We start from the raw sequence: 14,822 nt of genomic DNA on the forward strand, positions 1-14,822 counted from the left end.
AGAGAGGTACATCTGACATACCATGGAATTATCTTACATCAACCATTGGAACTGATACATTAGGTACAAAATAAATGTTTACTGGAATTAATCTTATGAGAACCAAATGAGATAAAGACTGAGCCAGTTAACTGTGAGAGATGAACCCACAGGCTGACACAGGGCTAGAGCAGAAGCCAAGGTGGGTGCAAGCAAATTTAGCTGCAAGCTAAAGTTATAAGGAAGCTGGTCAGTAAAGAGAAGGCAAAAATGTAAAAGCCTGGTAACATACAGTGTTAGCAAGGGTGTGACAAATGGGTGTCCTCACTCAATACCAGTGAGAGTGAAAATTAGTGCAACCACTTTGAGAGCTTCTGTGATATTTAGTTACGTTGAAGATGCACATTTCCTAGTATAGAGCAAATCCACTACTAGGTGTATTTTCTCGAGAAACTTCCAAACGTGTGCACAAAGCAGACAAGTACAAAGATGTTTATTGCAGGATTGTTTTTTTAGAGTCAAAAACCAGAAACAAAGCCCATCAACAGGAAAACGGATAAGTAAATTATGGTATATTCATACAATGGAATTCTATACCAGCAATTAAAATGAATGAACCAAACACAATTATCCAATTTATTCATATGTAAGTCTGAAAATGTGATGCTGATCGAAAAAAGCAAGTTGCAAAAAGACACATTGTTTAATACCATTAAAGTTTAAAACACACAACACTATATATTGTTTATGGATCCACCGTGATCAAAGTATAAAATATGCAAGGGAATGATATACACAAACCTAAACACGGTGACAACCTCTACGGAAGGAGGGGCAGGAACTGAGAGCACCTCCATATTTTGCAATTTTAGTTCTTTTAAATTAAAAAGAGGATCTGAAGTAAATTCGGCAAAATAATTACATCTGTAAATCTTAATCATGGATTGGTTAGATACCCCTCTGTATTTTATGTGTGAAATCTTCCAGAAATTAAAAAAAAAGAAAAAACCGGAAAATTAGGCAAGAGTAAGAAAATTGAGCAAATGAACAACGAGAAACAGACACCGAAACGCAGCCCTTGAGCGCAGAGCACGAACCTTTGAGCAAGAGGAGTAGCTGGGTCTCTAATGGGTAATGGGTCTCTAATAGGATAAAAGGCAAATTTCCTACAATACAGAATGTCCTAGCTAGAGCTGTAATTATGAGGAAACTGCTCCCAAGGCGGGAGTAAAACCTGTAAGATGTCTACCTTGTTTCCCTCGCCATGACGCCAGGCAGAATCAAGAGAGTTAATTTACGTGAACGCCATAAACCACTATATGAACCGTTAAGTATTATCAAGAACGCCCAGGATAGGCTAAAAGGTATTTGCCCAGGTGTCGTGTACATATTATTTTGGAAGGAGTCTGCAATCGAAGGTCTTTGGGCGTGTAGGGCGCCTCTGAAAATAGTACGCCACACTGGTATCAACCAACATTCACCTTGCCTTGACTCCATTTTTGGCCCTTGGCCCCCTTATTCCGTCCCCAAAACAGGCTGGCTCGACCGGCCACACCTGACATCGTAAATATTACGGCGCAGCTGGCCAGACCCGCTGCTGTCCCCCCTTCCCATTAGCGCTGGGGGAGGAAGGATGCTCCGAAGAGGCGCAGGGGACGGGGTAGCACTGAACTGATTTCTCCCTCCCCGTCCCCTCCCCGCGCTCGGCAGCCATTCTCACGAAAACAGGTGGCGCAGGTGTAGGGAACACAAGACAGAGGAGGGGCGTGCAAGAACGTTCACGAACACTCGCGAACGACGACCTGATCACGCACTCGACAGGACCCAGGCGCAACGCGCGCGCGGGGACACGCGAGGACGCACCGCCGGGCGGACGATGCTGCAGGCGGGAGTCTCGACTACAGGAGGCGCGGCCACGCGCGCGGAGAACGCGCACCCCCGGAGAGAGACAGTGACACAAACGGGGGCTCCCACACCGCCGGGGTGCCCACGCCGTCGCCGGGAAGAACCAGCGCGGACACAAAGGAGCCGGGAGGGGACACACGGGGCCGTGCCCACCCGCGCTCAGGCCGGCAGACCCTCCGCCTAGCGAAGGTGTCACCCGCGCACCGACTGGGGCGAGGGTGCGCGTGCGGCCGGGGGATGCGCACACAAAGGGGCTTCTCCCACCTTCGCACAGAAGCCCGGAGGGGGCCACACTTAAAGAAGGAGGACACCAGACAAAGGAAACACACCCACTGAGGCCAACAAAAGCGACCACACACTCCCGCTCTGCACCGGCACCCAACCCGCGCACACACACCGCGGGCGCCACGGCCAACGACGCGGGGCGACGCGCACACACCCACACTCACCACACACCCACGGAGGGGGTGTGGAGGGCCCCTCTCCCCGGGCATCTCGGCTGCAGCGCGACAAGGTGACACATCCGGAAGCCCTGCCGCGCGCCAGGTGTGCACTCACCGGGGCCCGCAGCCCGCGAGCCTTGGACGCGGGCCGCCGCCGCCGCCGCCGCCTCAGGCCCTCCACGTCAGCCAGCGGGCGGGCAGGAGCGGCCGGCGGCGCAGGCGGCAGACGCGTCACGTGAGCCGCAATGCACTTGCGCCGTCGTGCCGCCCCGCCCCCAGCGGCGGAGAGCTGACCGATCCCTCCCGCCCCCGCGCTCGCGCGTTCCTGTCGGACGAGGGTCGCAGTGCGCCTGCGCCCGGGCAGGGGTTGCCTTGGCGACTCGGCCTTTCTCGGTTTTCCTTCTCTCGCCCCACTGCGGCTCCCTGGTCCGCGCCTGCGCAGAGGACTCGGCACGGAGGTGGCCGAACTGTGGGGAGCGGCCGGAGTGGGCGTATGGAAGACCCAAGGTCGAGGGGCAACCCCAGTCCCCGGGCTCGAATGAGAAACAGACCCCGCGAGAGGGCAGGTCCGGGTCCCGGGCGCCGAGGCCCAGGCCTGAGGAGGCCGCACGGGCCTTCTGTCCCTGCTTGCCCTTCCCTTTTCGCACGGAGGCGAAACCTGCAGAGCTGGAGTGGCGTCAGTCCCTCCCCTGCTCCCTCCTTGCCTCTCCCCACCTTACACTGCGGGAGGTGCGCGCTGTGGCGCGTGTGCTTGTGTGCGTGTGCATGTGAGGTTTGGGGGCTGGTTGCGCCTACAGGCGAGGTATGGGTGCTTGTGTGCACGTGTGCAAGCAGGTGTGTGTTAGAGGTCTGCGTGCAGGTTGCCCGTTGGCAGTGGTTTAGGCTGGGAAAAGAAGTGCGGAGAGGCTGTGCCCATAGCAAAGCGGTGAGGTTATAATAGGCCAATGGTGTGAATCACTGACAGATGATTGTGTTTCTTTCCCACAGATTATCTAAAGACACAGGGAAAATGGTGGAAAATTCACCGTCGCCATTGCCAGAAAGAGCGATTTATGGTTTTGTCCTTTTCTTAAGCTCCCAATTTGGCTTCAGTAAGTACTTTCCTGATGGATGGCCAGGGCCTTTCTCTGGTGTTCAAGGACAGGAAATTATTGCATTTGTTTGTAGAATGTGTACACAGGAACTGTGATTCTTTCTACCTTTGTCTCTTTTCGAGAAAACCTGGAGGGAACTCCTGTCTGTTAAGAGTGTTCTACATGCCAGACATGAGCCTGAAAGATTTAATCTCAACAGATCTTTAAAATGCAGCACCAGTCAAGATTGCAAAGTGAATGCAACTTGGTCCCTGCCTTTAAGGAGGTCATGGTTTTGTGGACAAGACAGAGGAGTAAATCTACAATTCTCTATCAGTGTGATAAGGGCCATGGGCAGCCAGTGTCGAGACAAGAAATCACATTGGAAGGCCAGGGAATTCCCTGGGGGTCCAGTGGTTCGGACTCTGTGCTCTCACTGCCAGAGCTCCATTCCTGGTCAGGAACCGAGACCCTGTGAGCCACGCAGCAGCGTGGCCAAAAAAACCAAAAACCCTGAGAGTCAGCGTGAGCTTTCTCCCAGGAACTTTGTCTTCACCAATAAGAAGGAAGAAGTGGGAAGGCATTGTGGGGTTTGGAAATGAGTAATCTGGTGTGGCCCCGGTGCAGCCTGTGGGAGGGACAGCAATCAGGTTATAGAAGTCAGCTGCACTTTACATCCTGGGTCTCAATCAGTCCCCATAAGGTCCCATTTTACAGATCAGGAAACTGATGTTTACTGAGACACGATATTCCCAGAGTCACACAGTGGGCCCCATGTCTCTCCCCAAAAGGATTTGAGAATTAGGGAGAAAAGTGGGTGCCCACAGCTTTTTAGAATTTTGTGGAAACCAGAAAGATGGAGTGGTAATGCTTCTGAACCCTAACTGCGTCAGTATAGCCGACCAAGCTGTTGGCCAGGGGAGTCTATGGAGCGAAGAAGTTATGACTTGAGTTCAAATCCTGACTCCTCCACAGATTAGCTTTGTGGAGGACCGTTTAGTTAACTTCTTTGGTTCTTCAGATTCTTCATCTGTGAAAGGGTGGTGATGTTTATCAAATGCTTATGAAGCATAAGACAGTCCTGTGAGATAGATATTGTCATTACTGTCCTCATTTTGCAGATGAGAATATGGAGGCACACGGGGCTTAAGTAATGTGCTCAAGGTCACACAGCCAGTAAATGATAAAGCTAGAATTTGAACCCAGGCACGCTGGGTTGACTTCACTATGCTACCTCTTATGTCTGTTGTGAAGATTACTTGCCGTAATGTATGCAGAGCACTTAAAAGAATGCATAGGAACAATAAGTACAGGTTTCTCCCACAATCCAAAAGTAGAGACCATTCCTATGAAACCTTTCATAAGCAGAAATGGCGTAAAGCAAAGAAACGATTACCTTAGGGCACATCTTGCTAAGCAATGCACAAGATAAATTGAGATAATGCACTCAATTTGATAAAGATACTCGGTTGAGATCAAGATGTTCACCGACACAGTTCAGAGCTATGGCAGTTCGATGCCGAGATGCTGAGTGTAGCTCTGGGGAAGGAGCCCAGACATGCCACACTCTCCCTGCTCTGGGTGGGCACTGCCTGTATCACGGCTCCCTGCAAAACAAACACTGAATGCTTTTTAAGTAAAAGCAAAAATCCTCTTCAGATTTCCTTTGGTTACCGAAGACAGTTAACTAACGTAGGTCTTTCATAAAAGCGAAATGGCTTAAAGCGAGCTTTCGGAAAGTGGGGATACCTGTATTTATTCAGTGTTAGCCGTTATCATCAACATCATCATTTTTGTAAATCCCTGTTCTATAGAGTTATTTGAAGGGTTAGAAACTATGTATATAAATAAAAGCAGTGACTTTAAGACTTAAATCCTATAGTACCCACAACCAGAAATTAATTCTGCAAATTGTTCTTGCATACTTACCATGTGCCAGCCACTATTATAGGCAAGGGAAGAGCAAAACAGCCCCCAACTTCCTGCTTTCACAGCTTTCATTCTGCTAGGGGGGGATTGCCAATGGACAAATTAAATAATTAAACATGCAGAATGTCAGATGATAATGTGTGCCATGGGGAGAAATTAAGCCAGAAAGGAGGATAAGAAGTGGGAGGAGGTTGCCATCGTTAAATACAGCGGTCAGGTGGTGCCTCACTGAGGGATGAGTTGTAAGCACAGACACGAAAAGCGAGAGTTAGCCATGTGGCAATCCAGGGAAAGAGCCTCCCAGAGAAGAGCCAGTGCAAAGGCCCGAGGAGGCCAGTGGTTTCAAGGAACAGATGGAGGTCAGGAAGGTTGAAACCTGAGACAGTGAGGCAGAAAGTAATAGGATAGAGGAGGTCAGAGGCCAGTACCCAACAGTCATAATGAAACTAGGTGGTGGGTACTCAGGGGTTACATGAGTCTCTCTGTACATTGAAATATTTACTGATTTAAAAAGCTAATTGTCTTAATCTGTTCAGGCTGCTATAACAAAGTACTGTAGACTGGGTAGCTTAACCAATCGATATTTATTTCTCACAGCTCTGGAGACGGGGAAGTGCAAGATCAGGATGCCAGCATGGCTGGGTTCTTGGTGAGGGCCCTCCTACGGTTTGCAGACAACCACCTCCTTACCGTATCCTCGTATCCTCACGTAGTAGAGAAAGAAAGGACACTAATCGCATGATGGAGACCCCTCCCTCATGACCTCATCTATACCTAACTGCCTTCCAAAGGCCCCACCTCCAAATCCATCACATTGCGGATTAGGGTTTCAACATATTAATTTGGTGGGGCGGGGGACACAAATATTCCGTCCATCACAGTAGTTATAGATTGTGGTAATAGCTTTGAGGGAAATAAAGGGAAATGACAGGGAGTAATGAAGGTGTGGTAGGTGGGACACAGCTGGGAGAGCAAGTGATTGGGGAAAGCCTCTCTTAAGGTGACATTTGAGCTAAGACATAAAGCAGGCTAAGGAACCATCTGCATTGGAAGAGCCAAAGGAAGATCGTTCCAGGCAGACAGCACTCGCTGTAACTGCAGTGACCCTGCGTCCGCAAGGTTGTTTGAAGCACAGAAAGGAGACACTGTCCAGAGCCGGAGCATAGTGCCTGAGGGCTGGACATTGGAGAGGCGGGCCGAGCCAGGTCGTTCAAGTTCTTGCGAGCCCTAGGAAGGATTTTCGATTTTATTCTAAGGGCATCGAAGGATTTGAACTGGCAAGTGATAGGGTCAGATTTGTCTTTTTGGAAAATCTCTCGACGCTGTGTGGAGAATGACTGCTCCAGTATCTCTTTCTTCAGGGTTGGAATGACTAGATCCCACTCTGAAAGCCTGGGAGTCGTCTTCACTTGTACTTTTCCTTCTCCCCCAACTCATTTCATCGGCTGCTACCACTGAGCCTGCCGGGATCTCACTTCCTCCACAGATTCCTCCTACATGCGGCCGTCACAGTGACGCGCTTGAGATCCAGACGCGGACTTCCCTGATTAAAACCTCTCGTTGGAGCCTGGATGGTTATTTCTCTTGGTAGTCTGCTGTAACTGTAAAGTCACCAACAAAATATCCAGTTGTTCCCCTTGCCCAGAGCATAAAGTCCATGTTCCTCGCCCAGGGTCTTCCATGATCTGGGACCTGTTCACTTTTCCGGCTGGTTTCTCCCTGCTCAGAGCCTCGTACTTGATGCCCGAGCCACTCCAGGCTGCCTGGGGTTCCCCCAAATGTGTTGCCTCCGCTTCATGTCGTTTCCAGTGCTCTGGCCGCTGCCTGTAAGCCCAGTGCGAAGACATTGCTCAGGTTCTCATTCCCGCTCAGTAACGTTTAGCTGTGAGACCTTGGGCAAGTTATTTACATTCCCTGAGCCTCAGTTTTTTTCACCTGTGAGTAAGGATTACTAGCACACACCTCAGGGGTCTGGGGAGGGTCCAGTAAGATAGTGCCTGGGAAGTTCCTGCCCCTACATTTGACTCGTTTCTCTCTCCCACATGACTGTGAGAATAGAGACCATGTCTCATTCATCTTTATAGCCTCGACCTTCTCATAGTGCCTGGCATATGGCAGATGCACAGTAAATATTCATTCACTTAATTAAACTAAGCAAGTCATTTCCATTTATGAATTTGCATTTGTTTCCCCACTGTTTGTATTTCTTTTTTTTTTTTTAATAAATGTATTTATTTATTTTTGGCTGCATTGGGTCTTTGTTGCTGCACGTGGGCTTTCTCTAGTTGCGGCGAGCAGGGGCTACTCTTCGGTGCGCGGGCTTCTCACTGCGGTGGCTTCTCTCGTTGCAGAGCATGGGCTCTAGGCACGTGGGCTCCAGTAGTTGTGACACGCAGGCTCAGTAGTTGTGGCTCCCAGGCTCTAGAGCGCAGGCTTGTGGCGCAGGGGCTTAGTTGCTCTGCAGCATGTGAGATCTTCCTGGACCAGGGCTCGAACCCATGTCCCCTGCATTGGCAGGCGGATTCTTAACCACTGCACCACCAGGGAAGTGCTGTTTGTATTTCATTAATCTTGAAAACTCAAGCTCCAAGCCAGTTCCTTGCCAGCTTTTCCCTCTGCCATCTACCACACCAGGTCTCTCTTCAGATCCCCAGCGCTCTCTCTGTGGTGGTTGCTGGGAACACTGTCTTCTCATATTTCCTTCCTTCCTATCGTCTGCAAGCCCAGCATTTTCATCTGGCTAACCCCCTATTCATCCTTTAGGCCCCAATTTAATGACTTCTCCAGGAAATCTTTCCTAACCATTCACATCACCGCCACTGTGGGCTGAGGGCCTTCTTATGTGTTCCGATATCCTCTTTTGTTACTCGCTCGTTAGCACTTATCAGTGTATTGAAAACACCAATCTATTCTTCTCTATTCCTTGCTCAATTTTAAGCTCGGAGAGGGCAGAGGCCATCTCTTTTGGGTTCACCATTGTATCGCACACTCCTGACATAGAGAATTCCGTAATACATATTTGTTGAGAAAAATGTTAATCCTTCATCATCACTGAGACAGGCTTGAAATTTCTCTCTGCCACTTACCTTGGACAGAGGATGTAACATGTCTGAGACTCCAGTTCCTCCTCTGTAAAAATGGCTTAATACCTACTAGGATTGTTTTGAGGATTAAATGAGATAATGCATGTAAAGTGCTCAGAAGTGTGCTTAGCCACAGTGAGCGCTCAGAGGTTGGCTGTTATAATAGAGGGACAACAGTAAAGGGTGCCACAGAGACCCGACTTGAGGGAAATAAGATTGTGCTCTAGGAGATAAGGCATGTTGTGGAGCAGAACAAGGGTAGATAAATTCACCTTTATGCCCCTAATTGTCTGTACTTTCAACCCTGTGGGGATGAAGTGTTGAACACCGACTACGTATAAAGCAAATTGCTAGGTGCTATAAGGATTACAACAATTACTAAGGCATGATTTCTGCCCTTAAATTGCTTAAACTACAGTGTGAGTAGTGGAAGTTAAGACATGTTTTTTAAAATAAGAGGAGTTGTTTAATGGGTATAGAGTTTCAGATTCACAGGATGAAATAGTTCTAGAAACCTGTTCACAGCAATACAAATATACTTGACACCACTGAACATTACACTTAAAATGGTTAAGATGGTAAATTTTATGGTGTTTTTTTTTTAGTTTATTTTTGGCTGCGTCGGGTCTTAGTTGTGGCACGTGGGCTCTTTCGTTGCAGCGCGCCAGCTTCTCTCTAGTTGTTTTATCTGAACCTTGATAGATTGGATGCATGCCTTACTGACATTTTGTCCTTTTTTTTTCCCCCTCTTCTGCAGTACTCTATCTTGTGTGGGCTTTTATTCCTGAATCTTGGCTAAACTCCTTAGGCTTAACCTATTGGCCTCAAAAGTAAGTTCAATGTATTTCTTAAATAAAGTAAGAGTATATCAATGCTGTTTTGAAGGATCAGGTTTTTTCTTAAGACTTATGCAAATCTTATATTTATTCTTTTAAGATCCATAAATAGCCATATAGAAATTTAAAGCTTTTTAAAGACGATTATTGATACGCTTCTATTTAAAGATGGTGGACTACATGCACATCTTTATCTCTGCTTCCTCCCAAAATCTTGTTAAAATAAGCCCATAGAAAAAAATAATTGTTAGCTATAAACCCACAGGAGCAAATAACGGGATAGTGGAGGTGTATCAAGAAAATCTTGGGAAGTGGATTGCAGATAGGTGAGAGGTGACTAACTGAATTTCCACTTTCCCACATTGCTAAAGCAGGGAAGCCAGCCAGAGCCTCTGTGCCCACAACACAGAGAGGCCCAGACATTGGAGGTACGGGTACCTCTTTAACATGGTATTTCTGGGTTGGGCTGAAAACAGTGTTTAAAGAGCATTCAACCCTCAAATCCCCCTCCTCAGCCCTTAAAGCTGGAGACCAACCCTCCCCTGCAGAAGACAGGAGTTTTATGCTCTGGAAAGGCTGAGTGAGAGCCTCTAGTCTGGGGGACACTAGGTCTAACTAGGCACATTACTGAAAACAGGGATCAGTGAAAATCTGCATTGCTGAATAGTGAGATTCCTCCCAAGCACCTTTCCTCACTAGGCTCTCAGGCTTGTGGTTGGCAGGCTTATACCACCCACCCGCCTCCTCCCAGCAAGATAGGAGGGTCCTCCCTGAAGAAGTTGACCAGCTCAAGAGAAAGGGTCTTTAATTTCTGATAATTAGAGATCCTCCAATGGAATGGCCAGGTCTCCCATAGTGTGGGTCTCCAGTTGGCCATCCCAGCCCACATACGCACAGTGCTTCCAATTAGCTTGTTAGTAGTTCATCTTTATTTTTATTTTTATATGTCTCCCCAGCCGCCTCCCTGCCTTCCCAGTACTTCATCTTTAAATATGAATGGGCAACTTATCAGACATTAAAAGAAAGCCTCTAAAATGAAATACAAGAGAAAAAAGCAAAAAAAGAAAAGAGAAAAGAAACTTGAAGAAAATGGAGATAATGCAAAGAGCAGAAGAAAACTTTAAAATCAGAGATAAAAAAAGATTATAACTATGAAACAACAGGATGCTATAAAATAGAGAATGTTCAGAGAATTACTGCATTTGGAAATTATAAATATGGTAGCCAAAATTAACATTTTAATTGAAGGTTTAGAAGAAACACCAAAAGTAATCTCCAGAAAGTAGGACAGAGTATAGCAAAACAGAAAATAAAGAAAAGATGAGGAAAGCATAACAGCAAAAAAGCTCTTAGAAGTTCCATAAAGAGAAAACAGTAGGGAAGAAATTATTAAATAATGCACCCAATAAAACATGTGAGGTAGAGCATTTGATGTGTTTAACTGTATTAAGAGGCATACTAGATTCTATCAGAGAATTTGAGGACTGAGTATTGATAGGTACATGGGAAACCAAGCAAACAGACAAAAAGTAGTAATTAATTTTCAGGAAAAGCAAAAAATTGTACAAGAAGACATAATAATAATACGTTACAGTGCTCAGTTTCAAACATTATTTATATATACATCTTTATCTCCATATTAGGATGTTCAGAGAAAATGTCTGAAGTTTAAAAAGTCAAGAAATGGTAATAGGAGTATGTTGTGTAGGAAGGTGGAGGTAAACACCAGAAGAAACAGCTTAGGTGCTGAAAGTGTTCCCTACTGGGAAGAAGGACACCAGGGCTCAAACGGGTACAGGATAGCAGCTTCATCGTAGGCCAGTAGAACCATTGGACTGCCTTTTAGGTACATGTATCATTTCAGTCAAAGCTAAAGTTAAGTTTAAAAGCGTATTAACTTGGTGATGAACTGTAGAGAACTACAACTTTTTAGGAAGTCTGTTACCTACTTTAATATTCTTTTCTGCAGATACTGGGCAGTTGCACTGCCTGTGTACCTCCTCATTACTGCAGTGATTGGGTATGTGCTCTTATTCGGGATAAACATGATGAGTACCTCTCCACTCAACTCCATTCATACAATCACAGGTAAATTTATATCAAAGGAAAGTGCCGGGGGTTGGAGGAGTCGGGTATTAACATTTTTGTCAAGAAAAGCAGGGGCTTCCCTGGTGGTCCCGTAGTTAAGACTCTGCGCTCCCAGGACTTCCCCGGTGGCGCAGTGGTTAAGAATCCTTCTGCCAATGCAGGGGACACGGGTTTGATCCCTGGTCCGGGCAGATCCCACATGCTGTGGAGCAACTAAGCCTGTGCACCACAGCTACTGAGCCTGCACTCTAGAGCCCAAGGGCCACAACTACTGACCCCACGTGCAGCAACTACTGAAGCCCACGTGCTCTGGGGCCCATGTGCCACAACTACTGAGCCCACATGCTGTGACTACTGAAGCCCATGCACCTAGAGCCCGTGCTCCACAGCAAGAGAAGCCACCGCAATGAGAAGCCTGTGCACCGCAACAAAGAGTAGCCCCTGCTCACCACAACTAGAGAAAGCCCGCACGCAGCAATGAAGACCCAACACAGCCCAAAAAATAATAATAAAAAAAAATAAACCTAGATCATTAAAAAAAAAAAAAAAAAAAAAGGCTCCGTGCTCCCAGTGCAGGAGGCCCAGGTTCAATCCCTGGTCAGGGAACTAGATCCCGCATGCCACAATTAAGAGCCTGCATGCTGCCACTAAAGGAGCCCACATGCCATAACTAAAAAGATCCCACATGCTGCAACTAAGACCCAGCACAGCGAAATAAATAAATAAATAAATATTTTTAAAAAAGGAAAAGCAACAAAGAACAGGCTGTAGTAATTGACACACATCAGCATAGTAAAAAAAACTGGGAGAAATAAATACGATTATACCAGAGGAAATGTTCACATGGCACAAATAAGCTGTCATGAATATGCTGTTTATTATACTAGTTAACAGGTATATTTTCCCATAAAAACCACAAGTATGTAATATGTTCCTTGGCAACTTTGCCTGAGAGAAACTTCTTTTATCCTAAACAAGCTGTGTTGATCAAGGGATGACAAAGAGGTCCATACAGACCTTGTCTGGGAGGAGGAATTTGGGAGTGTGTATCCTCAGGATCACTGTGTACACCTGACCGCAATTAAGTGGATAGAAGAGCCACGGCATGTTTTCTGTAGTTGTTGTTAAGTTCTTTTATTTCAAGTCTAAAGATTAAAGTGGATTCCTGGGAGTTCCCTGATGGCCTGATGGTTAGGATTCCCGGCTTTCACTGCTATGGCCTGGGTTCAGTCTCCTGGTTGGGGAACTGAGATCCCACAAGCCGCGTGGCATAGCCAAAATTTAAAAAAAAAAAAATTAGATTCCTGAACTTTCTTGGATTCTAGGAAGCAAAGTATTTTTTAAGTTCTGGTATGATTTTTTAACTTTTAGATATTGCTTTTCTGATAACCTACTGTGTTCCCTGCACACTTGGCTGGAATTACAGCAAGTAGACAATTTGTACAAAGAGGGGAAATTGTTAAGTTTGCATGAATGATTGTACCAAATGATTGGGGTGTTGATATAATTCTGTTCCTATGAGAAATGTACAAATGGGGCTTGAATCATCATTGTACAGTTGAATGAAATATTAATTTTTTTTAATTTATTTTTGGCTGCATTGGGTCTTTGTTGCTGCACGTGGCCTTTCTCTAGTTGTGGCGAGCGGGGGCTACTCTTTGTTGCAGTGCAGGGGCTTCTCATTGCAGTGGCTTCTCTTGTTGCGGAACACGGGCTCTAGGCTTGCGGGCTTCAGTAGTTGCAGCACACGGGCTCAGTAGTTGCGGCACGCAGGCCCTAGAGCATATGGGCTCAGTAGTTGTGGCGCGTGGGCTTAGTTGCTCCGCGGCATGTGGGATCTTCCTGGACCAGGGATCGAACCCGTGTCCCCTGCTTTGACAGGCGCATTCTTACCACAGCGCCACCAGGGAAGTCCCTGAAATATTAATTTCTTACCCAAGTTAGAGGATGCAAAAAGTAACTTGGCTGATTTTTATTCTAATTGGGACATTTCTTCTAAAGAGAGAATTTAAGGGACCTTTTAATTATGTTAAACATGGTATTTGTCATTATCCAAACATTAGCCTAGTAAACTATGTGGTGGGTGGGTCTCCACAAACCACAGAGATTGTTGAAGAAATTGCTTGGGTAAACAGAGCCTTTTGTCCTCTTCTTACAGATAACTATGCCAAAAACCAACAGCCGAAGAAATACCAAGAAGAGGCCATCCCAGCATTAAGAGATATTCCTATTAGTGAAGTAAACCAAATGTTTTTCCTTGAAGCCAAAGAACTTTACACCAAAAACTGAATTGTACATAGACTAATACCAAACATTTATTACAAATTTTTGATGGAAGAATTTCGACCATAGTAATTTTGACTGTCTTTCTGATTAATATCCAGTATTGAAATGTTAAAAAAAAGAAAGAAAAATGTAAGTTGAACTTCTCTTAGATTAAGTTCTATTAATATTATAAATGTTATCAAATAGTAGTTACTAATAGAGTAAATAAAATACTGCATTACCATATGGCAGGTGTCCCTCCAGAGAGGCATTCATGTTGTAATTTTCAAAGGGCAATTGTGTCCTTCCCACTGTTTGTTCTTAGAAGCCCAGAATTCAAACTCTTAGGTTTAGGAGAAGGGCACATTTAATGTGTGTATCTGCCATCAGATTTGTGTCTCAGGGACGACTGCTTTAGATGGGGCAGTCGACGAAAGCTGCTGTGAGGAGGCAGTTGGGGTTGAGGTTTGATTAGCAAAAACAGGAGCTGTCACATAAAGATTAGAGGGTCAGCAGGGAGCTTCCAGTACCGAGCAGGCAGGACTGAGACCTTGGGTGGGAAGGAGGGAAGGAGCGTGGTGTGTCCTAAGGCCAGGAGGCCAGCAGGGGGCCTAGCGCTTGCTGCGGGAGGGTGTGAGGGCTGTGAGGACCAGTGTAAGAAGTCTGGGTTCATCTGTCAGTGTGATGGGTTTGAGGCCCTTCACATACTGAGCCATTAGGAGGCTTTGAGGAAAAGTGTGTCACTGCCTGATCTGTGTTTTTTAAAAGCCACTGGGGGGAGTTCCCTGGCAGTCCAGTGGTTAGGACTCTGTGCTTTCACTGCAGGTTCACTCCCTGGTTGGGGAGTTAAGATCCCACAAGCCGCTGGGTGCGGCCAAAAAAAATAAAATAAAAGCCACTGGGCGGTGGGTGGAGGGTAGGTTCAGGTGGGGGAATTGGGGACAGGGAAGAGGGTGGAAGTAGGGAGACCGGTCAGGAGACGATTGCATTAGTCCAGGCAGAAAATGCTTGCCGCGTAGAGCAGAGTGGTAGCTGTGGAGCTGCGGAGGAGCGCGTAGCTTTGCAGCATTTGTTGGAGACAGCTGACTGGGTAGATGGATCTGATTGTACAGGGTGGGCAGGCTACTGAGAGGAGTTGTGATCAAGAGTCATTCCTAGGTTTATCTGAATTACTGAACTGAGTAGATGATTGCACCTCCTACTGAATCAGACAGATTTGGG

General features: G+C 46.5%; 2 protein-coding genes across 3 annotated transcripts in view; one reads left to right on the forward strand and one right to left on the reverse strand.

Moving 5' to 3' along the window:
• The window catches only part of TTC3 (tetratricopeptide repeat domain 3), a 140,687-nt gene extending 138,140 nt beyond the window's left edge, over nt 1-2,547 (reverse strand). Inside the window, exon 1 of one of the 2 annotated variants that reach the window (XM_022553008.3) lies at nt 2,443-2,547. The gene's annotated coding sequence lies outside the window, so the exon portion shown is untranslated. The other variant, XM_022553005.3, reaches the window with a different exon arrangement.
• A 51-nt stretch (nt 2,548-2,598) lies between these two features.
• Nucleotides 2,599-13,847, forward strand: PIGP (phosphatidylinositol glycan anchor biosynthesis class P). Its single transcript, XM_022553019.2, is given in 6 exon segments — nt 2,599-2,834; nt 3,315-3,418; nt 9,170-9,242; nt 11,218-11,336; nt 13,495-13,610; nt 13,612-13,847. Coding segments are annotated over 6 exon segments (456 nt in total). The 5' UTR covers nt 2,599-2,820; the 3' UTR covers nt 13,642-13,847.
• Nucleotides 13,848-14,822: the final 975 nt, after the last annotated feature.

The sequence above is a fragment of the Delphinapterus leucas genome, chromosome 4 (assembly GCF_059928025.1).
Source record: "Delphinapterus leucas isolate spDelLeu-1000000601 "Yukka" chromosome 4, BTC_Dleu_Yukka2, whole genome shotgun sequence".
NCBI lineage: Eukaryota > Metazoa > Chordata > Mammalia > Artiodactyla > Monodontidae > Delphinapterus > Delphinapterus leucas.